General features: G+C 46.1%; 1 protein-coding gene across 1 annotated transcript; it reads left to right on the plus strand.

Moving 5' to 3' along the window:
- Positions 1-1,768: 1,768 nt before the first annotated feature.
- On the plus strand, positions 1,769-17,558 carry LOC139326273 (vomeronasal type-2 receptor 26-like). Its single transcript, XM_070956429.1, has 7 exons — positions 1,769-1,829; positions 3,183-3,363; positions 3,789-4,077; positions 7,829-8,623; positions 14,924-15,136; positions 15,720-15,846; positions 16,648-17,558. Exons 1-7 carry the CDS (start codon positions 1,769-1,771, stop codon positions 17,556-17,558), a joined length of 2,577 nt encoding a protein of 858 aa, XP_070812530.1.
- The last annotated feature ends 5,420 nt before the right edge of the window (positions 17,559-22,978 follow it).

Here is a 22,978-nt window from a genome sequence, read left to right on the forward strand (position 1 = left end):
CTAGTTAATAAAAGAGTTACCTCAGCTGTTCATGAGTTGTCAAATATAAATGAATACAGTATTTATTAGGGTCTTTAGGAGGTCCTCCCCCCTCCTTAGTGAGGGAGGGGTGCTGGGGAAGAGGGAGGCAGGGGGAGCCCCCCACCCCATTTGGTCTGGGCAGCTCAGGTGCTGTCAGAAAGCTCTCCTCTGAGGGAGGGGCCCTCCTTGGGGCTGTCTGGGAGGGAGAGGGGCTCTGACATCACAGGTGGGGACAGGTGGCCCTCCTAGGTGAGCCCTGGGCACCTGCAGGCCAGGTGAGGCTGGTGGAGTCTAGTAGGGAAATGCAGTCAGCTGCCAGTTTCCCCCTGGGGCAGCCAGGTGCTTCTTCCTCCTGCTCTGGGAAGTGGGGCACCCCATAGGGAGGGGGTCCCTCTGGCCTTGCAGGGAAGGGCTGAGGTGGGGGAAGTGAGGTGGGGGGGTCGAAGTCTGGTTTGCTAGCTTTGGATCTGGCAGGTGGGTGTTGTTCCCCCAGGGGTCAGAGGTTGTGTGAAGAGGAACCAGCTTGGTCCTGGCCAGAATATTTATTTATTTATTTATTTATTTATTTATTTATTTATTTATTTATTTATTTATTTATTTATTTATTTATTTATTTAATTTCTATACCGCCCTTCTCCAGAATATTTATTTATTTATTTATTTATTTTATTTCTATACCGCCCTTCTCCCAAAGGACTCAGGGCAGTGTACAACCTGATTAAAAGCACAAAGACAGACAAAATTTAAAAATAATTAAAATTATTAAATAATTGGCTCAATTATAAAACCCCCAAATTTAAAATCCGGCTGAGGCAGGAGCAGAGCTTCTTGGGAGATTAAACTGGGCTTTCGAGGCCTCTTGGGGGATCAGGATTGGATCTGGACCTCCTCAGCCAAGCCCAGCACTGCCCTGACCCCTTCCGTCCCCTTTGCAGGACCCCACAGCGGAGCCCTTTCAGGAGTGATGTCTGAATGTCTCACCAGGTGGTTGATTAACTGAGCTGAGTGACCAAATTCCTTTAACCATCATGGAAGGGTGGATTGGGAAGGAACCCTCTTTCCTGGGCTGACTTGAGTGGGCCACAGCTGATGTTAAGGGCATCCAGATGTTTCCAGGCTTTCCAGGACAGCTGGGTGCATCTGAGCTGGGCATTGCCCACAGTCAGTCCTGAATCTTGTCTGGGAGCGCAAAGGAGTTGGGTTCTAGAGGGAACCAATCTCAAAGCGGCCTCCTTCTCCCTTCCATCCCCAAAGGAGCCTCTGAGGACCAGGGGTCTCGTCCTTGGTCGCCCATGAAGCCCCTGAAAATATGGACTGAGAGTTTGAAATAAGTGGACTCCATTTCACACATTTGGGTGCCTGGGAACTTTCCCCCATCCTGTGTCCATGTGTGAAGCAGGTCATCACGCTAACCTGGCATCTGATTGATGCATTTTGCTATGGCCCCTTATGCCAATGTAGCAGTTCTCCTTCATGAACCTGGATTAAGGATGTTGTATGAACTCCCCTAGATTCACCAGCAACAAGCTATGGGATGATGGCCAATGCAGTCTGTTTGCACACAGGATGGAAAACGTTTTATAGGATCTGCTTTTGGCTTTGGGGTTTTCCACAACCCACTGCAATACATTGTTTAGCCCATTGTGTGAACCAATTCCAGGTTTGGCATTCAGGCAATAGAGTTGGGCTAATGGGAGAGAGAAAGAAATGAATCCTTGTGGCTGGAGGGGGTCCGTGATTTGCCACAATGTCTGGACAAAGCTTGGCAGAGGCTTGCAGAGATCTCTCCATGGGTGTTCAGAGCACGGGTGAAATCTACTTACCTTCCCTACCAGTTCGGAAGCGAGCGCTCTGAGCACTCATGCATCACGTGTCTGCTTGGTCCCTCTGCACATGCGCAAAGCCTTCTGTGCATGCACAGAGGGTCAAAAACAGGTTACTTCCTGGTTAAAACCAGGAAGTAACGACATTCAGGTGGGTGGGCAAAGCCTCGTGCTGCCACCATTACCATATCTCCGAACCACACGCCGCCACCGCTACCATTTCAGCCGAACCGGTCCGAACCAGTAGCATTTCACCCCTGGTTCAGAAGATTAACTGGTGACTTTGATGCTCTTTCTCCTGCTTGGAACCTCACAGATGCTTTTGGATGCTGGTTTCCAGTATTCCCAGTTAGGCCAGGCCTAAGAATACTGGAGTTGCTGGGTGTTTATGAAGCCAAATTTAAAAGGGGAATGTGGTTATTGCCCTCACTGGGTTGGCTTCAGCTCTCTCTCCTGCCAAGCGTTGGGAGAAATAATGGGCGCTGCTTGCTTTAAAGAATCTTTTTCCAAGTCCAAGTTCCAGGTTTCCCATAATCCTCAGCCACAGCTATGCCGTTAGCAGAGACAGTTAGATTTTTTTAACTCTGCAAAGTTCGAAAAACTAGTTTTTCATTAAAGTTGATTTTGTTCTTGGAGTCTGGCCACACTATTGCATCAGCCTTTTTGGGCGATGCCCTTGAGCATTAGCTTTCAAAATAAAGTAAATTTTGGTTCCAACTCAGCTGGCAGCTATTTCAGATCTATGATATACTCCGGCATTAACTGGCCCCTGGAGTTTTGTCTTTCATCACTATTCAAACAAATATCAGATTTATTTATTTCTTCAGCCACAGGTGCCAGGTATTCCCTCTGGGGCCACTTTCAAGCATGGAAACCTCAAACCTCTCAATTCTAGATGACAGGGTTAATTCCATTTCTGCCCCTGTTATTATGAATCACATGGGGATTATTTCCCTTTCATTTCCCTCCAGAGAATTTCCCAACAATCTCTGACAGCAAGAACTAGCTGATTTGTCCAGGGATCCCTCCTGAGAGGGAGAATTATGGTAAAAGTTTCAGCTCTGCTCTTTGGCCGAATCCTCCAGGGGAGACTTTGGGCAGAGAAATATGGAGTTTTGTGACAGGCAGAGTCTGTGCTCTTGAATGTATATCTCTCTCCTTTCCAGGTGAAGCTGAGTGTTTCTTTGTGTTGAGAAAAAGCAACTGGAGATTCCACCTTGTGAGAGTCCTTTGAATTCTTCTAAATCTTCTTTAGAAACGGGAAAGAGATTGATTGATTCACCCCATGAATTATGGACCTCCTACTTCTGCTTCTGATGCTGCTTTTGTCCCATCCAGTCTCTGGGAAGCTGAGAATGAAGTGCCTGCTGAGTTTGGAGAATCACGATGGAAAACAACCACAGAGCTTTTATAGGCCAGGAGACTATCTCATTGGTATAGTCACCACTGAAGAGGAAATATTGCTTAAAAAGTTGCTTTTCAATGTGGCTCCTTCTCTTCAGTTTGTTTTCCATGATCCGTAAGTCATTCAGGCTGATGGAGTTGCAGTCCCTCTATTCTAACACTCTTCTTCTTTTCTGTTTTTTATTTTTCATTTATTCCTATATTGGGGGATGTGTCTAATTTCCTGAATGATTTTGATTTCCATGGCTTCTCTCTTTTGTCTGATTTTGTCTCAAAAAGGGGTCTGAAAAAAAGCTGAAAGAGCTGCAGATTATTTTCCTCTCTCTGTTCAATCCTTAATTTATCACTTGAATAATGAATTTCATTCAAAGTCGTGGTGGAACCAGTTTTAGTTGCTGTATCTCAGCCCGTTTCCATATTTGTGTAACTGATCATTGGTTTTGGATCAATGTTGGCCTAAGGCTCAGTAGGCTTGTGAATGATTCTATATTAAAAGAAGTATTTGTTGTTGCTTTTGATTATAATATTTTTTTACAATAGGAATTCTTATGATTTTTTATATGGCTTACAATACATTTTCACTATTCAATTGGTCAACAAGAATTCCCAGCTCCTGCACAACCTCACACTTGGCTACAACATCCACGACAACCATTTGAGCTCTTTCCGCACTTCAGATGCCTTGCTGGACATGATCTCCACTGGAGAAGCCAATGTCCCCAACTACAGCTGTGGGAGGAAAGACAACCTTTTGACCCTTATTGATGGAGCTAGAAGGGGCATCTCCATCCAGATGTCAACATTAGGAGGCACCTACAAAGTCCCACAGGTTTGTGTGTGTGTTTCTCCTTCTGGTAAAGTGAGGGGTGGGTGGTGGTGGGTGATCAATAGATGCAATCATGTCTTCTCCATGGAATGCAAGAGTTGCTTTTCTCCATATTAGCAAAAACGTCAATATTTTACCCCATTATGTTCATGTTGAGATTAATCATAAAAGGCCTGAAATGCAAGCAATACATTCCCTGGAGAAGACATTCTACCAACTATTTAACTGATCAAAAAATATCCCTGGTTGTTGGGGCCTCTATTGGCATCTTCATTTTCATAGATAAATAATGCCTGCCGTATCCACTGCGATTGAAGCATTTTATTCATCTAAAAAGTGGAATAAAAAGGACTCTAGCAATTATAGGCCAAATAGACTAGCAGATATTGTGGCTAACATTTATGCCATGATCCTCTTAGTTAAACTTGAGAAAAATGCACTCTTTGCAGAAGAAGCAGAAGGTTTTAGGTAGAGTGAAAAGCAATATAGATTTTATAAGAAATAATGGATAAATTAATAATCTTATATTGGCAACAAAATTGTCCTGAAATATCTAATCTATATCAGTGAGGTAAAACAAGGTTTGCTGCTTTCTAGATGTTAGTGCAGCATTTGACTCAATAAACAGAGAAATATGATGGAGAAAATGTTTGCCCACAAAAGGGAGCTCAGCCTGTTGGCCCTGATCCAAGCCCTTGTTTGAGAGGGAGGTTTGGGCTCAATGGAGCCATGAGAAGAAGGATCTATGCTTACCAAGGGGGAAGGGAAAGGTGCATATTTGAACCCTTGTTCTTCAGTCTAGATATGAATGACTTACTAGGACTAATGCAGGATCAAAAAACAGATCATAAATAAATGTTATTTCATTTGTTGACAAAACTGACTAAATTAGTGGACCAGTGAAATGCAGTGCATGTAGTATACAGTGCTTGGATTTCAGAAAGGCTTTGACAAAGTAAACCACAACCTATTTCTCGGAAAGCTGAAAATATGTGGGAGAGACAGCATCACCCCCAGATGGAGTCAGCCTGTGGTCCTCAATGGAACTACGTCTGCATGGAGGGAAACAAGCAGTGGGGGACCCCAAGGTTACATTTTAGGCCCAGTTCTCTTCAACATCTTCATGAATGATTTGGATGAGAGGAGAAATGGGGAAATCATCAAATTTGAAGACAACACTAAAGTGGCAGGAATAGCCAACACCCCAGAAGATAGGCTGAAGATCCAGATGGATCTAGGTAGACTTGAACCCTGGGCCTATCTAACAAACTGTAATTCATTGTAGAGAAAGTAAGGTTTTATACCTAGGCTAGAAAAACCAAATGTCCACTTACAGATGAGGTGAAACCTGGCTCCATAGCAGTTACTGTGAGAGGATATTGGAGTGAAAGTGGACAATCACATAAATATGAGCCAGCAATCTGTGGCAGCAGCCAAAAAAGCCATTGCAATTCTAGGTTGCATTAACAGAGGGATAAAATCAAGATCACATGAATTATTGGTACTGCTTCATAATGCCTTGGCAAGACCACACTTGGAATAGTGCATCCAGTTTTAGTCTCCATATTATAAAGAAGATGTAGAGACTCTGGAAAGAGTGCAGAAAAGATGATTAAGGGCCTGGAGACTAAAACATATGAGGAACAGTTGGAGGAATTCAGGATGTCTAGTCTAGTGAAAAGGACTAAGGGTGACATCATAGCAATGTACCAATATTTGGGGGGCTGCCACAGAGAAGAGGAGGTCCACCTATTTTCCAAAGTACTAGAAGGCAAGACAAGAAACAATGGATGGAAACTAATCAAGGAGAGAAACAACCTAGAACTAAGGAGAAATTTCCTAACGGTGAGGAATGGAACGTCTCCCCTTCAGAAATTGTGGGTGGTCCATCACTGGAGGCTTTTAAGAAGAGACTGGACAGCCACTTGTCTGGAATAGTATAGATAGATACAGATTAACAGAGTTGGAAGGGACCTTGTAGGTCATCTAGTCCAAGCAGACCCTACACCATTTCTGACAGATGACGGTCCAGCCTCTTCTTGAAAGCTTCCAGTGATGAAGCTCCCACAACTTCTGAAGGCAACTTTATCTCTTTATTTCCAGGTTGAATCTCTCCTTGTTCAGTTTCCATCCATTATTCCTTCTCCGGCCTTTGTCCGACCTTTGGGTGCTTTGGAAAACAGCTTGACCCCCTCCTCTCTGTGGCAGCCCCTCAAATATTGGAAGACTGCTATCATGTCTCCCCTGGTCCTTCTCTTCACTAGACCAGCCATGCCCAGTTCCTGCAACCGTTCATTGTATGCTTTAGCCTCCAGTCCCCTAATCCTCTTGGTTGCTCTTCTCTGCACTTTTTCTAGACTCTCAACATCTTTTTTATAGTGTGGTGACCAAAACTGGATGCAGGATTCTAGGTGTGGTCTTACTAAGGCTTTATAGGGTGGTATTAGTACCTCTCTTGATTTTGATTGCATCCCTCTGTTAATGCAATTTAGGATTGCATTGGCTTTTTTGGCTGCCGCTGCACATTCTTGACTCATATTTAATTGGTTGTCCACTAAGACTCCAGAATCCCTCTCACCTTTACTGCTATTAAGCCTGGTTTACTGCTTGAACAGGGGGTGGACTAGAGGACCTCCAAGGTCCCTTCCAACCCTTTTATTTTGTTATAAGTTCTGTTATAGGTACACATGTTTAGCCTGCTAAATTCCTATTGGAATATATTGATTTACACAGATAATGTGATATTATCATACTTAGACATTGGATTGTATAGACTTGGATTGTTTTGTCTTAATAATTATCTGATAATTTATAAAGAAGTTCAAAAGTTATGGTCTTTGTGAAATGACATCATAGCCATTAGAGCAAGTAACACCTTTCCTTACCTGGGGTTGTTTTCTCTGAGCCTGAATCTTGGCTCCCTCATCATCCAAGGAGCTCAGTTAGAGAAAGGGCAGGAGTGAAAGTGGTGCTTAGATGAAAACCTCATAGCTCTCCAGCTTCCTCAGCCCCAATTCTTAAAGTATACGAGGCCCAGTTTCCCCCATGTTCTTACATCAATCTGATGTTTGGGGCTTCAGAGAGAAACCACCAGCAGAACCAACCCAATCTCAGCCTCTGAGGAGGATCTTGGGGTGGGTAAAAGGACTCCAGCTGCTGCCCTCAGAGCTGATTTGGGAATTTCCACAACTTCTGCTTTGTCTAAATTCAGAAAATATGGGCATTGACATAAAATTTAATCTATGGAAACTGACAGACTCTGAAAATTGTGGCTGTTGGAACAGAGAAAACTTCAATGAAAGACCAATCTTGGATTATGCAACTGACAAATCTTATTAGGCTTTGAGGTCTGCCTGTTTCTTGTATAACTGGAGAAAGAAGTTAAAAAATTTCCTCCAGAAAGAATCTGGGATAGAGAAGCAAAAAAAGATGCAGCAATCCTCGAAAATTATAATAGGCCCTTTACTGGAATAGAATACTCCAATTGGCATTTGCACGTGTTAATCTAATTGTGATCAATTGTAGGGGTGATACAGTAATATGATTGACATTTTTATTGTTATTTAATTTGCTTATTATTTTCCATTATTATGATACAATCTTGCTAATATTCTGTCTTTAATATTTTAAACAATGTCTGATTAACAAACTATTCTAAAATATTCATGAGAATCAGGTTGGATTTATTAAAATCTAATATTTTGGACTTGATCTGATCCCAAATATAACACAGCATTCTTCATTTGTTTTTCAGATCAGTCGTACAATTGTTTCAAAGGCTCTGAGTGATAAAAGGAAATTCCCCTTTTTCCACCAAATTCTCCCCAAAGAAGGGATCCAGTACCCAGCAATTGTCCACCTGCTCCTCCATTTCAGATGGACCCTGATTGGCCTCTTTGCTTCAGACACAGAAAATGGAGAGAATTTCATGAGGATTTTTCCTCCTTTGCTTGTCAGGAGTGGAATTTGTGTTGTTATATCACAACTGTTCTCAACAACTGGATATACAGCATACCTCAGGGATTCCCTCTCTAAGTGGAGACAAGTCAACGTCTTTGTTCACTTCATAGAAAATGTTTCCATTTGGGGCAGAAATCTTCCTTTCCATTTAACGTTTATGCGTCTGCCAGGACCCATTGAAGGGAAAGTCTGGATCCTCACAAATTTTGCAGGGTATAGGATGAAGAAACGTAGACTTCTCAAATACATCCATAGTATTTGGAACTTTGCTTATCTTTTAAAAAAAAAGCCAAAAGATTCTGCCTTTGAACCCAATTTCTTTGTGGAAGAAAAGTTTCAAGATCCTTATTTCCGCTGTTCTCTTTCAAAGAACGTCTTTTCTGTCAAAGGCCGCAGAAGATGCACCCAGAAAGCCGCACTGGAGACCCAGAAAAAAGAGAACAGAAGATGGCTCACAAACAATTATCAATGTTACAGTATCATGAAGACTCTGACCCAGGCCTTGAATGCCGCTTATTCCTCCAGATGGAGGAGGAGAAGGAAGGAGGGAGAAAAGACTTTGGGGTCTCCAAGGCTGCAGCCGTGGCAGGTATGGGGTCCCAATATGGATCCATTAATCTTAGATCCTTTGGAGGAGGAATCCAGAGGAGAAGGAGGGGAACCATCTCAACAGATCTGTCCAATTCAATTACTCAGGGAATAATGGTTCCAAAGAGTAGATACCATGGCATTTTTATATTAAACTCTGCTAATTTGAAAATGCTGTATTCTTTATTAAAATGAATTCCTGTATTTGTGGGTTTGTGATGAGCATGGTGGAATTTCCCCTTTGTTCCGTCCCCACTGCAGGTGGGTCTGTGTGCAGCTCAACAGGCAGCTAAACCCCCCTCTTCTCCTCCAGTGAAAGGGAGCCTGGGGTGGATCTGGGTGTTTCATTGGGAGAAAAGTGCACGGAGAAACTGAGGAAATGCAAAGAGTGAGAGTCAAATATAAATAGGAGATAGGCAGCATTAACTAACAGCCAACAAAGAAGCAGCTGGAACCTCTCCAGCGATGCTCCGTGTGAGAGAAGGAGGCCTCCGGATGACCATGTGTCTCGGTCAAACCGGCTGCTTCCGTCTCCTCCAAAGGCTGAGAGAAAAGGGAGTCTGGCTTCAGACCATACAGTTAGGCTTATCTGCCCCCGGCCACCAGGTGGGGCTAGAGTAACAACTGCACAATAGTTACATGTTGTGGCATGACAACCTTTATAAATTTGGAGGAGACCCTGAGACCATCTAGCCCAACCCTTCCTCTCTGCAGGAATCCCAGTTAAAGCTTCTCTGACTGATGGCTGCTCAGTCTTTGCATTCAGATAATCCATGAGGAGGAGACTGAACTTCTCTGCTTCACTGGCTCAACTCTAAAACAGCTCATCCTTTTATCATATTTTTTTCTCTCCTTCAGCTAAAATCTCCTCTCTTGTAACTGAATTCATTTTTCCGTGTCTGACACTCTGGAATAATAGTGAGCAGATCTTACACTCGTGTGTAACCTGTGTCAGTGATTGGAAGAGGGCTGCATCCTCCCTTCTCCAACCGAGAGATTGTGTCAGTTGGAAAAGGGGCTCCCAGACTCCTCCTGATCTTCAGCTCTTCTCCTTGTTCTCTTTCCTCAAGGCTAAGAGCAGCTCCTTTGATCTCTTCCTTGGCTTATTTCTCCTTCCCTGAAGTTCACACGTAGACTTTGTGCAAATTCTCCTCCAAGCGTGGTGCCTGCAAGGGGACCTGGTCCTTGAGTTGGGGTCTCCCCAAACCAGAACTTTCACTTCCTGAGATTCTTATGGCTGCATTTGCCTTCTTTCCATGAACATCTCCCTGCTGACTCAGATTCTGTTTACCTTATTTTTCGGAGTATAAGACACACCTTTTTCCCCCCTAAAAGGGGGTGAAAATTTAGGTGTGTCTTATACCAGCGGTCACCAACTGGTGGTCCATGGACCACTGGTGGTCCGCGAAAAAAATTTGGTGGTCCACAGAAAAATTATTTGCATTTTTTAATATTGCACTAAATCAGGGGTCCTCAAAGTACGGCCCCTGGGACGGATACGTTCAATAAACGTTTGTGTTGTTGCCGAGAGTCTTCCCTTTCAGGGTCTTTTTGTGTGGGTCGGAGGGGGGCAGAAATTCCGACTTGGGGTCTGCTTCAGCCTCCTGGTTCAGGGCTTTGGGCAAAGGCTGGAGGGAAGTGCTGCTGGTGGAACTGCATCATGGCCTGGAACTGGCTGACCATCTCAGCCCGCTGAGCCTCCAGGTGCTGGTACCTGGCCTTGCACTCCCGCTTGGAAAGCCTGTGCTCGTAGTCCTCAGTGAGGTGCTTCTGCTGAGCCTCTTTCGCGGTCAGATCCAATTTCAACGGATCTCTTTTGCCAACTCTTTCTCGTGGTGGCTGCTTAACTCCAACAATTACTTCCTGTTGGGGCCCTAAGGAGCCTGGGCGGGCAGGAGAGGAGTGGCTGGCAAGGGAGGGGTGAGTAGAGGCCAGCGAGGTGCCCCTTGATGTGAGTGACACCGAGTTGGCCAAGCCCACCCAGTCACATGACCACCTAGCCACACCCACCCAGCCGCTCTTTAGGCAGATCATATCAGTGGTCCGTGGGATTTAAAATTGTGAATTTAGTGGTCCCTGAGGTCCGAAAGGTTGGGGACCCCTGTCTTATACACCAAATGTAACCCTGCCCACCCACTGGCCCCCACCCTTTGGCCTCTGCCTCCTTGCAAGCAAACAGCAAGAAGAAACAGCTCCTTTCAGCTTCAGCACAGCCTCATTAGCACAAGTTGATTGGAGCGGCCTCCCGACTCTCCGCTGATTTACTCTCAGCTGTTTTGTACAGGGCTCTGCTGCTTGCTGCAAAGAGGTAAATTGGTGGAGCAGATTTTTTTTTCTTATATGAGACTCTATTTAGTTAGTCAAGTCCTAGTTGCTAAAAATCAGATATTTTTCTACTGCTTTTTACATATGCACCCTTCTGTGTGTGCTGATGATAAATATTGTTTCTGGAAACTTGATATTCCTCTCATTAAATTTTATTTTATTCAAAAAGGTAAAATAGAAACTTGAAAAAATAAAACTATTACAAAGACAAAACAATATTAGATGAAAGATTTTTTTAAAAAATTGTGCACTAAAAACCACATATGCATATATTGTTCCCCAGTTGAATACTGACAGATGTACATTCCTCCCCCTTGCAAAATAGGTCCACAATTATAAACTTCTACTGATATATTTGCAACCACTTGACTTGTCATCTGTCTGCTGTATATAAAAAATGTAGTTAACAGGCAATTTAAAAAAAATTAAATTTCAAAACTTCAAAACTGTCTGTTATTTGCTATTATATTTAACTCTCAGGCAATTTGCAGGGGCTTATTATGTACCACAGACCACCACAATCATTATCTCTGATCCATCCTGAATCTGTTCACGATTCAGTATCTTTGTTTGATTCTTAATAATAATTCATTTCCTTAAAACTTTAATTAGGATCTTTCCCAGCAACTGCTTTCCATTCCCCAAAGTCATAGGATCTCCTGTAAATTGAAACATGACAACTCTTAAGACTTGTTTTCCAGTTAAGTATGACAAGTCCATTCCCCAATCTCCCTCAATCTTCTTGAAAGAATCCATTTCTTCAGTCATCCGTTCTGCCCACTTTGAGTCTTCGGGGTCCATGGCCTCTCCAGCCATCTCCAACAGCCTGCCTTCAAACCAGACTCCTCCTTCAGGGATGCCAGCAGCAAATTCAGTTCCTGTCCATCCATCCAATCCATCCGATTCAACAATTGTTGCTTGCTTCTGATTATCGCCTTTAAGTTGATTTAAAACCATTGTTATTTTATCAAACTTTTAAAATGATGCTTCAAATAAGATTTCTAAGTAGAAAAACTTTATGTTCTTTAAATTAAATCTCATCAAATTAGCTTACTCTAGAATCTACATGTTAGATCATCTCTTGCGTGAAGGGGATTTATCAACTTGACCATATTAATGTTAACATAGAAAAATTGATGTCCAATAGCAAAAAGTTATCCCTAACCTTCAATCCCTGGCCCATTAATTGAAGTATATAAAGGTTACCCCTATGCTCTTGTATGGAGCAGAAGTTTGGGATTTCTACTCAACCACAGTACTAGAACAAACACAGTCCCAGCACCTGAGCTGTATTGTGGGTGTAGATCTAAGGACATCTGCTGCAGCAGTTAGAGCTGAATTGGGAATGTATATAATTCATCCACTATCCAAAATCAAAGCATATAACCACTGGCACAAAGTCAATGAAATGGAGACTGATAGACTCCCCAAGTTATGCTTACTAGAGCAGATAAACTCACAATCACAAACCTCTTGGATCACTAAACTGATTAATTTTGGAAGTAGCTGTGGCCTTCCTGTCTCTTGCGTAACAGGAGAACAATTCAAAAAAACAGCTGCCCAAAGAATTAAGGATGTAGAAGCACAAAATGACATGGCTATTCTTAGTAAGGTGAGTAAGTTGAAATGGCTGAGCAAATACAAACCTACTTTTCAACTAGACAACTATTTAAAGTTACAACTGCCAAAACATCTTAGGGAGAGATTTACGTGAGGGAGATTCAAACAGCTGGACACAATGGTCAGATATGGGAGATTCCACTCTAGACCTGATAATGGACGTCTCTGCATTTGCAGAGTGGCAGAGGCAGAAGACCTGGCTCACATCCTGTTTGATTGCTGCCTGCATAAGAGGGTGAGAGGCAGGTACCTTGGTCCATATACCAAATGAAGGACCCATTGGGAATCCCATATCAAAACGACTCACCTTAACTGCAGCCAGAATTTGAAAACAACATTTAATACAGCTCAGTACTTGAGCAAAATGGCTCAGTTGAGATCGGCATTTGTGGGACTGATTGGGGTAGACTGAAGGGGTGATATTGAAATATGATTTTATCCTATTTTATTTATCCATATATTATTGTATTCTATTCCAATCTCATTTTAAATTGTTTTTATCGGATTTTAGTAATAATTTGTGTTTGGAACTCTGCACTTTGATTTGGCCCATGGACTAATCAATCAAGTAAACAAATATAATCTTCAGGTGTCGTAGGAAAAATTTAAAAAGATAAAAAATTATTTGAGTATCACTTTGAAGACAGTTTTTATCCACTTAGTTATCATACCATCCGCCCCTCAGTTTTCTAATCACATCACACAATTGTTTCTGAGTCTGTTACTGAAATCCAGTGATATCACCAGTCTTCCCATCATCTATTTAGGAAGTGCAATGAAGTGTGAGAATGACTTTTGGGATGAGGAGAAGAGAGGCTGCCTAGGGAAGGATCAGAGAAGAGGGGAGAATCCAGGGGTGAAATTCACTTACCTTCCCTACCGGTTTGCAAATGTGTGCGCACTACCACAGAGCCCTCATCAGAGCCTCCCCCAGACTCCAGGACTGGCCCATGTCCCTCCCCAACCTCCTCACTGCCGGAATCTGCTGCCAGCTCCACTGGCCACTGGTGGGCCACAACAGCTACACGGATTCTTGCTTCGGCTTCTGTCAATCCTGTCTCCAGGCGCAGAAGTGCATTTGAGACACAATGTGGCATCTGGAGAATTTGGATTGAACTACTTCTAATGATGTAAAACATGAAGCTGACGGTCCGAGCAACGTCCCATAAAGGAGCTGTGCTAGCGACTTGGGCACAAAAAGCTGAATAGCAGCAGGGACATAGTAGCCTCCCTTTGTGCGGAAACAATGAAGAATGGTGCTGGCTGATTTTTGGCCCAGGGCAGCTGCATCTCTCTTGAACCCTTGGCCTGAATGGCCACCCCCAGGGATTTGAAGGGGCTTCCCTGCTCTATTTTGTGGCCATTTAGATAACATGAATCAAGTTTTGGCCTTTTTGATCTTTGTTTTCTCATCATTGATGCCCAGTTGATTGTAATTACAGTGCTGGAGAAGGGCTCGCAAGGCTCTTTTCAGGCCTACTGGTGTCCTGGAGAGGATCACAGGGGCATCTGCATAGAGCAGGAGGGCGATGCTTCGGTCACCTATTTTTTTGGGGGGGGGGTGATTTGGTTTGTTTAGCCATTTTACCATGCCAGTTATGTAAAAGTTGAAAAGCAGGGGGGCCAAAATGCCCCCGTTTAACCCCCTTTTGAGTTTTAACTGACTTCGAGAGGGACCCCTGCATATCACACCTCACTTTGAGGGATGTTTTAGTATGTAGGGCAGGTAAGAGATGAAGAAGCCTGTGGTCAATTGAGGCAGCTTCCAGCTTCTCCCATAGCTTAGTCCTGGGAACCGTATCAAAGGCTGCCTTGAGATCTATAAAGCAGGCGTAGAATGATGCAGGTCTATTTGATATGTATTTTTCCATCAGTTGATGAAGAACTAAGCACTGATCGGTAGTGCCTCTCCCCTCTCTAAACCCAGCTGGCTCTTCAGCGATCAAATTCTCCAGAGCCAGCCACTCTCCATCTGGAGGTGTTTTCCATCAGGATGACCAGGGAGAAGATTAGCCTGACAACTTTCTTCTTGATCAACCCATGCTTTCTGGGAATCAACCTCCTGTTTTCAAAGAGTTTGTGAATCATGTTTTTTTCCCTCTCTTCATTTTATTTGTCATCTGCTCTAGAAGGTTTCCTATAATTGACCAATTGATCAATTATGTTTTCTCTATGCTTTGTCAGTATATGATGGACAAATCTTTCTCAAACCTTTTCATTCACTTATGAACATAATGGCAGTATTTGTATCCTATTTAACCTTATTTGGAGATTAGACAATTGTGGAAGAAAGATTCAATGTGGCATAAGAAACAAAATTTTCAACTTTTCAAATTCCTGGATGCTCCCATTCTAGTTTCATCCCTTTCTGGAGAAGAATGAATTTTGGAATATTTCTGAGAGAAAACTGTATTTGGACCAAAATGGAGAAATAACGGCAGATCTAGGCATCAAAATCTTCTTGGTTCTCCCCAAGGAGGATGTCAGGAGAAAGTTTCTGGCATATTTTGAAAGGCAAAGACTTACTATCGACCAAGATGCTCTTTCACTGCTAAAGTTGCTCAATAAGGTGGGAGAAATTTTGGTGTCTTTTCTCTGTTTTCCAAAGCCTGAGGTCCCATTTCAAGTGGGCAAAGCCTGGAGTCTCCAGGGTGGTTGGCCTCCCATGCCAGGTGGTGTCATCTCATGGAAGCTCTTCAACAGACGGGACCTAAGTGGAGTGGCTTTGCCATGTTTTATGGAAACCTTTCAAGATCTTACTGGTCAGAGGTTTCTTTCTTCATCACTGTTTAATTTCATATTATAAAATCTATTGGAAAGAAGTTTCCTAAATCTTTTACGGTAAACTTTCTTCTCAGTTTTAAAATGAATATATCATCAAAGTTAAATCTTTTTTCAATTCCATCCCTCTAGATTTTATTAAATGGAAAAGTGCTTTATTGTAATGTTGAATTCTGAAAGCAAAAGGAAGGAACTAAAGGAAGAATCTGCCAGTTATTATACCTCCTGCATCTGTTTAGAAGTAGTCAGAGGTTTCCTATTTACCTCAGTGAAGACCAGAGGCTACTTGTCTCCATCCATTTCTGCCTCCATTTTCCATGGACGGAGAGTCCTAACACCTTTTCTTTGGCATTCCTTGTTTTTCTGCTCAGTCCCTGCCTCAGTCCAAATGTGTGGAAAGTTGTCATCCTGGATTTGTCAAGAGGGCTCGAGAAGGAGAGCCAGTTTGCTGCTACGACTGCGTTCCTTGTCCGGAGGGGACCTTCTCCACTCAGGAAGGTGGGTCACACTGAGGAAAATGGGAGGCTTTGTGGAACTGGATCCATCCAGAACCTTTTAATGAAAGTACAAGTTGAAAGACAGATGGAAGCTCACCTAGGTTTTTATTTTTAACCTGCGCAATTTCTTATCTAAAAGGAAGTAAATCAAAAAGACTTTGAAGGAGGGGTTGGGAAGAGATGGGAGCTGAGAGATAGTGGCTGGCCCAAACCTATCTATTCAGATTTCATGTTTAAAGTGAAAATTTCTCTTTAGTGTGGATGTTTCCTGCCACATTTACCTCTCTGGGACCATCCGAGTTCTTTGAAACTTGAGGAACTGTCTTAGGTCCATCACCTGGAAGGATTAGTATGATACCTTCTACATGCGCCTCCCCTTGAGGATCTCCGAGTTGCTGGTCCACAGGGAGGTAGTGTCGACAGTTATGGGGGAACCTCATTACACGAATATTCTGAAAGCCAATTAGATATCCCAGGATAGGAACCCTCTGAGTCAATATATTAAGAAGTGCCATGGGTCAGGTGTCGGGATGTTTGCTTAGAAAGATTAGCTGATTCATTATTAACCTCTGATAACATAGGTTCCTATGAAGATTCTGCACATTAACCTGGAGATAATTAACATCCTAGGACTTCCTCCAGTTTCATAGACTTTGCTCTACATTTGTTTGAAAATACATATTCTTTTGGTGAAATTGTTAAGGAACACATCTTGGAAATTGATCTTGCTATTAGTTTAAGATCTTTGTTGAAAGATAGAAGGATAGAATATTAAGGAAATATTATTTTTTGGCTTTCTCAGATACAGAAAAATGCACCAAGTGTCCAGATGATAAATATCCAAATGTGGACAGAGTCCAATGTATCCCCAAAGTTATAACCTTCCTGTATTATGAAGAACATCTGGGCATCATCCTGGTCTCTTTTGCCCTCCTCTTCTTCCTAACCACAGGACTTGTTTTAATCATCTTTATGAAATACCAAGAAACTCCCCTTGTCAAAGCCAACAACCGGGACCTCTCCTACATCCTCCTGGTCTCCCTCCTGCTTTGTTTCTTGTCTCCTTCTCTCTTCATTGGTCAACCAAGGAAAGCCACCTGCCTTCTCCGACAAACGGTTTTCAGCCTCATCTTCTCAGTTGCTGTTTCTTCTCTCTTGGCCAAAACTATCATGGTGGTGCTGGCTTTCCTGGCCACAAAACCAGGAAATCGAGTGAAGAGATGGTTGGGGAAGAGCTTGGCCAACTCCATCATCTTCTCTTGTTCTGCAGTCCAAATTATCATCTGCTCCATCTGGCTGGGAGTTTCTCCCCCATTCCCTGACTCTGACCTCCACTCTCAGCCTGGAGAGATCATCCTGCAATGCAACGAAGGGGCCGTTGTCATGTTCTACGTCACCCTCAGCTACATGGGCTTCCTGGCTGCCATCTGCTTCACGGTGGCTTTCCTGGCCAGGAACCTGCCTGGGGCCTTCAACGAAGCCAAGCTGATCACCTTCAGCATGCTGGTCTTCTGCAGTGTCTGGGTGACTTTTGTGCCCACCTACCTGAGCACCAAAGGGAAATCCATGGTGGCTGTGCAGGTCTTCTCCATCCTGGCCTCCAGTGCTGGTCTGCTGGGCTGCATCTTCATCCCCAAGTGCTACATTATCTTTCTGAGGCCAGACCTCAACACAAAGGAGCAGCTCACAGCCAGAACAAATGTAAAAACATGAGATATAACACCATTGTGATATTGGAGAATTGTTAAAGTTTCTTTTAACTGAAGGGAGATATTAAGTCCTTATATAGTATGCAGAAGTCAAAGAAAATCATATCTATATGTTCCACAATGGAAATTTTTGAATGACTGGAATTCTTGTTGTTTCCTCCCCTTTCAATAAATCTTGCTAAAGAGAACTGTGAAAGTTATTCAGAGGAATTTGCCAGCTACTTTATGTGACACTTATAGAAAATAATGTGGGCACTTGTTCCTACTGACAGCAGCTAAAAGTGTGTGTGAGAGAGAGAGAGAGCAGGAAAAGAGGCCAGGAGGAAGCTGTGGGAACCAAGCATCAGCCTGGTTGCCTGATCCTCTCCATGAGAATGTCGGAATGATGTGAAATATGACATGTTTGATCGGCTGTCAGATGGGGAGGGAAATCTTATACAATTCTTTCTTGATTTCCTGATAAAAGCTCCTTTGCAGAAAGAATTTGGCAGAACAGCTGTCTGGGATTTCAGTTTGGGATTGTTTTTATTTTGGTACATTAAATAATTTAATTACACTAAAATAATAAAAAAGTAAATAAAAAAATAAAATGTGTAAAGAAATTTCAACTTTACACTTTGTATATTTTTTTCTTTCCTCAACCAGAGAAAGAAAATAGCAGTTTTCAGGCCCTTTAATTTTAAACTCTACAATTTCTACCTAAAGCATTTTCTCTGCTCCTCTTCCCAGCTTGTCTTGTCTGTGAAGGGCTGGAGAAGATGCCCAGAGAAAGGGGAGCCTGAGACTCTCCCCAGGAGGAGGTCGAAGGCAGTGGTGAAATTCAAAAATTTTCCCTAACGGTTCCGTGGGCGTGGCTTGGTGGGTGTGGCTTGGTGGTCATGTGACTGGGTGGCCGTGGCTTCGTGGTCATGTGACCAGGAAAACCCACTATCACATTTTACACAAAAATAACACAAAAGCTACACAACTGACTCAGACACAATGCAAAAGCAAGTGGACTTCACACAAAATGTCTGTCACAGAGAGCTCAAAAACAAAATATCACAGAAATTGTGTTTTGTGATGAGTCCCCCCCCCCCCCCGAAATGTGCATATTCCAGCTGTGGAACAAGAAGCGCTCCTAAAACAAAATGTTCCTTTTTATTATTATTTTTTTATTAAAATTATCTTGGCATAAAATAGAAAATAAAGGTAGGAAAGAAATGGGAAAGGGAAAGGAAAAGAAAGGAGAAGGAGAAGAGTGGAATAAAGGAGGAAAGAAAAGAAAGGGGAAGGAAAGGAAAGGAAAGGAAAGGAAAGGAAAGGAGTGGAGTGGAATAGCTGAAAAGTCCAAAGTCCAAGAAAAAGGCTTCTTCCCCCCAATTCAGAACCTCCGATTCCTCCTCTGGGGTTGGAAGCATCTGGCCAGGACACCCCCCTCCTCCCTCCTCCCTTTCTCCCCCCCCCCCATTCATTGAAGGCGAAGATTCTGAGTTGCTGCCTGGATGAGGAGGGGGGAGAGGCAGAGGGGGGAGAGACTTGGGGGGTGACAGACAGACACCCCCCAATCTGAAGGGAAGACAGGAAAGCCCTCAGCTAAACCAGGAGCAGGCGGAGAGGATCTGCAGGGATCCCTCCTAATCCAGAAGGATCCTCCTTCCCTCCAGCCCCCCTCCCAATAACCCCCCTTCGCCATCTGACAGCTGCTGTTTTCTTCTTTTGCCTCGCCTCGCCAGCCTTTTTTTCTCTGCATCTCCCCCCCCACCCCCACCCCCCATGTCTACATAGGAATCATAGGGGTGAGTTCAAATAATTTTACTAATTTTTAATTGATTTTAATTTAATTTTAAACTGATTTTAATTGTTTATGTAATTCTTTGTTTTGTTTTTGTAAGCTGCCCTGAGTCCTACGGGAGAAGGGCGGCATATAAATTACATAAATCAATCAATAAATAAAATAAATAGAGGCGGGGGGGGGGCAGAAGCAGCCCCTTCCTTCAGCGAAGCCCCCTCCAGGTTTCCAAGGCCCAGGAGCCGCTGCGATGTCCCTGGACTTCTCCGCGCAACCCACCTTCCGACAGAAGCCAATTCGGAGATCCAGTAGATTCCGCTCCCACCCCGCCCGCCCGCCCGGCCATTGGCTAGCCATTCCTGCAGGATTCGCAGCCTCTGCCCTCGGAGGTTGGGAATCCTCCTCCCTTCTAACCTGGCTGCCTTCGAGTTCGATCCCGGACTCAACCCCACTCGCAGGCTTTCTCCCACCCACCCCCGCCCCTTATTTTCGGGGGGGGGGGGAAAGAAAGAAAAGACGGGAATGAGAAGTGTGAAGAGGGATTTCTCTGTCCCCACCAAAAAGACAATCGCAAAGCAGGAGGGGGGAGCTGGCACAGAATGGAAGGAAAGTCCCCCCCCTTAATACAGGACCCTCAGGAAGAGAGAAGCGAAAGGAAAGGAGGGAGAGAGAGAGAGAGAGAGAAGAGAGAGAGAATACCAATGCAGACCCCCCACCCCCCAGGCCAAGCGTCCCGCTGCTGCCCCGCCTGCCCCCGCCCAGCGCCTCCAGGGCTCGGCAGAGAGAGAGCCCTCCTCGGAGCCCCGGTTGGCCACGGAGCCCCTCCAGCGGAGCCTGAGCGCCGGGGGCTGTGCAGGGGCTGGAGGGCCAAGGCTAGGCAAGCCCCCCGCCCAACTTCTCCGGAGGGGCGGCGGAGTTCCCGGCCAGGCTCCTCCGGGGCAGGGAAAGGTCTCGGGGCCGCACCTGGCGCTCTGCACATGCTCGGGTGCCCCGAGTCGCTCTCGCAATCAGCCCGCTCAGGACCCAGCGGGGCAGAAAGGCCCCCCCCACCCGCTACAATGGAGAAGACCCAGGGGGAGGGGAGGGGAAGCCGCCGCCCGCCTTCCTCTCGGCCCCCGCCCGGACGAGGCAGCCCTGCCCTCCCCCTCCTGCCACAGCCCCTTCCCCGCCTCCGCCGCCGTCCCTGCTGCCAGCCCCTCGCAACTGGAAGGCCGGCCGGTGCCCAAAGAGCCCCCCTCCCGCCCTCTCTTTCCCGGGCTTTCCAGGGGTCGCAGAGGAAGGCGGATTTCCCCTCCTGGGCAGGTTGCTTAGAGGGGGGAGACCCAGCCCAGGACGCGGCTGCCCCTCCCTCCAGGTGGCAGGTCCTCCTAGCTGCCCCCCCCCCAGGGAGGCCCCCAGCCCCCAGGAGCAAGAGGGGCGCCCGCGGCAGCCCCCTCGCCCTCCAGCCCCCTGGGCTTCCCCACCCGCAACCGAAACCCCCCAGGAAGCCTCCGGACCCGCCCAGCCACGGTCGGTCTCCACTGCAGAGACTGGCGTTGAGTTGCAGCGTGGAAGAAGAAGAGCCGGAGGGGCTGATGGGCTCTCGAGTCTCTCCAGCAATGGGGTCACTCAGTGGGCAACGGCTGCTTTAGAATGTCGCGTTCTTCGCCTTTGGGCTAAAGCAATTTGACTGGTTTCCTACGTCTTTCCCCCCATATTCCATTGTATGGAGCTTTATTTGGCTTCCCTGACTCAACAAGGGAACTTTTCCTGGAAACTCCCCATGCGGAAGGCTGCAGCTGCCCAGCAGAGGAGGAAATCCCGGTCAGTGAAGCCCTTTGAACTTCCTCTGGGCATCCAAGGACGGATAAGACCATCCGGGTCCTTGAAAGCCACCTGGGATTCCGAGTCCTGGCTTCCACCGAGGATCTACTCCGTTTGTGGATTTCTGATTCTTCCTTTCATCTCCGACTGCAATGCCTCCCCTGGGGGTCGAGGGATCAACAGGTTCGGCCAATCAGGATGTTTCCTGTACAATCCTACGGGCTCCTCTTTCCTCTCCAGGAATTGGTTTTGTAGTCCTAGGGGTGGCTCTGAAGTATTTCTCCACTCAAGCAATGCAGGGAAGGGAGTAGGATTTGCGCAGTGCAGGTAAAGCAGATCACGCCCCCTTGTATTTTGTACTACAAATCCCATCAACTCCAGCCAATGCGAGCAACGTCGTGGATTCTGAGGATTGTAATCCAAAGCAAGGCTCCAGCTCCTGTTCGCCTACTCCTTTCCCTTCGAGGCTGCGCTGCATCCGGCTGGGGCCAAACGGAGGCCGGCTCTGCGCTCGGCTGTCGGTGGTTGGGGAAGGTCCGGAGCAGATGCGGCGCCAGGAAATGAGGTGGAGGGCAGGAGGGAAGCGGATCTTCTCTTGGCCCCGGAGAGGGTCCCAGCCCCCCTTTTTTACCTGTGTCCAGGTGAGGTTCCAAGAGCGCCGGCATCACTGCAGAGCTCTTAATGCAGCTGCAGAGTTGAGCTCTCTCCATTCTTCCCTCCCCCAATGACCTGAAAGGAGGCCCCGGATTTCATTGCCCTCCGTTAGTCTCCCCCCCCCTCCAGTCTTTGTCCCAAGCAGCACCCGAGGATGGCGGTCCTTCTACCTGGCAGGGGCTTCCTAAGAAGCCAGTGGAGGGGCAGGAGAGGGGCCTCACCTTCTCCAAGACCAGAAGTAAAAACCCTCCTGCCTCCTCCTTTGTCAAGGGCAGCTGGGTGGGGGCCGAAGGGCTCCCAGAGACCCCCAAGCTGGATCATCTGCTTAGTTGAAAGTCCCGGGGGGAGGAGGGAGAAAGCTCCACGCTTCTTCGCTACCCCAACTGTAGAAAAGAGCATCTGGAGAAGGTGAAGGTTGGTCTCCCTTTGGGGGGGGGGAGACATAAAAGTGGATCCCTCTGAGATCAAGGTGGGCCCAAACGTGCCTTTTTTGTGTGGGGGATGGAGGTGGAGCCTCCTTTGGGCGAGGCGAGGGGGGAGCCGGGAGGTGCAACTACAGAAAAGGAGCGTTTGGGGAGGGGTGCGTGGGGAGGGGGCTGGCGTTGGTTTGCGAAGGGCAGAGTCTTTGGGGGGTGATCTTGGCGGGAGAGTGGCTGGTTGGTTGGTTGGCTGTGGATGGGAGGTCGGGGGTGGGGGGTGTTTTTGTGGGTGCGTGTTGTGGGTGGGGGAAGGGGAGCGGTTGAGGAGGAGGGGGGGCTTAAAGCCAGGGAGGGAAGGAGAGGGAAAGGGGGAGCAGCGGGTGAGGAGCGATCAGAGCACCCGAGAAAGGCGGCGGCGGAGCTGCGAGAGGAGCGAGTGAAAGAGGCCAAAGAATCGCGGAGATTCTCCCCGAGCGGCTTCAACGGCTCGGCCGGCAGCGCGCCTGGAGCGTCTCCGGTGCTAAGCAGGGGTGCTGAGGGTCTCACCTGGATGGGCGACCAGGGCGAGCGCTGCGGAAAAGCCAGATTCTCCTCTCTCTTTCCCCCGCCCTTCTCAGAAGCCCCGCCCCCCTTTCCCTTCCCTCTGCCCGGCGGTCCCCAAAGTCTGCCAGCTCCTCTCTGCCTCCTTCCCACAGGGGGCGCTTTCCTCCCCATTAGCCCAGTGATTCAGCCCACTCGGCAGCCGCGGAGACGCTCCGGGTCCAGCGCCCTCCGGAC

The sequence above is a fragment of the Pituophis catenifer genome, unplaced genomic scaffold (genome assembly GCF_029215685.1).
Source record: "Pituophis catenifer annectens isolate HBS135680 unplaced genomic scaffold, rPitCat1.0.hap2 SCAF_25, whole genome shotgun sequence".
Classification (NCBI taxonomy): Eukaryota; Metazoa; Chordata; class Lepidosauria; order Squamata; family Colubridae; genus Pituophis; species Pituophis catenifer.

Bases quoted from the DNA above. Each gene is read 5' to 3' on its own strand.
- LOC139326273 (XM_070956429.1), top strand. From the start codon at position 1,769: ATGTCTGGACAAAGCTTGGCAGAGGCTTGCAGAGATCTCTCCATGGGT. The intron at 8,624-14,923 runs GTATGGGGTCCC...CTCCCATTCTAG, and splicing joins CAAGGCTGCAGCCGTGGCAG to TTTCATCCCTTTCTGGAGAA. The intron at 15,137-15,719 runs GTGGGAGAAATT...TTTTCTGCTCAG, and splicing joins TGCTAAAGTTGCTCAATAAG to TCCCTGCCTCAGTCCAAATG.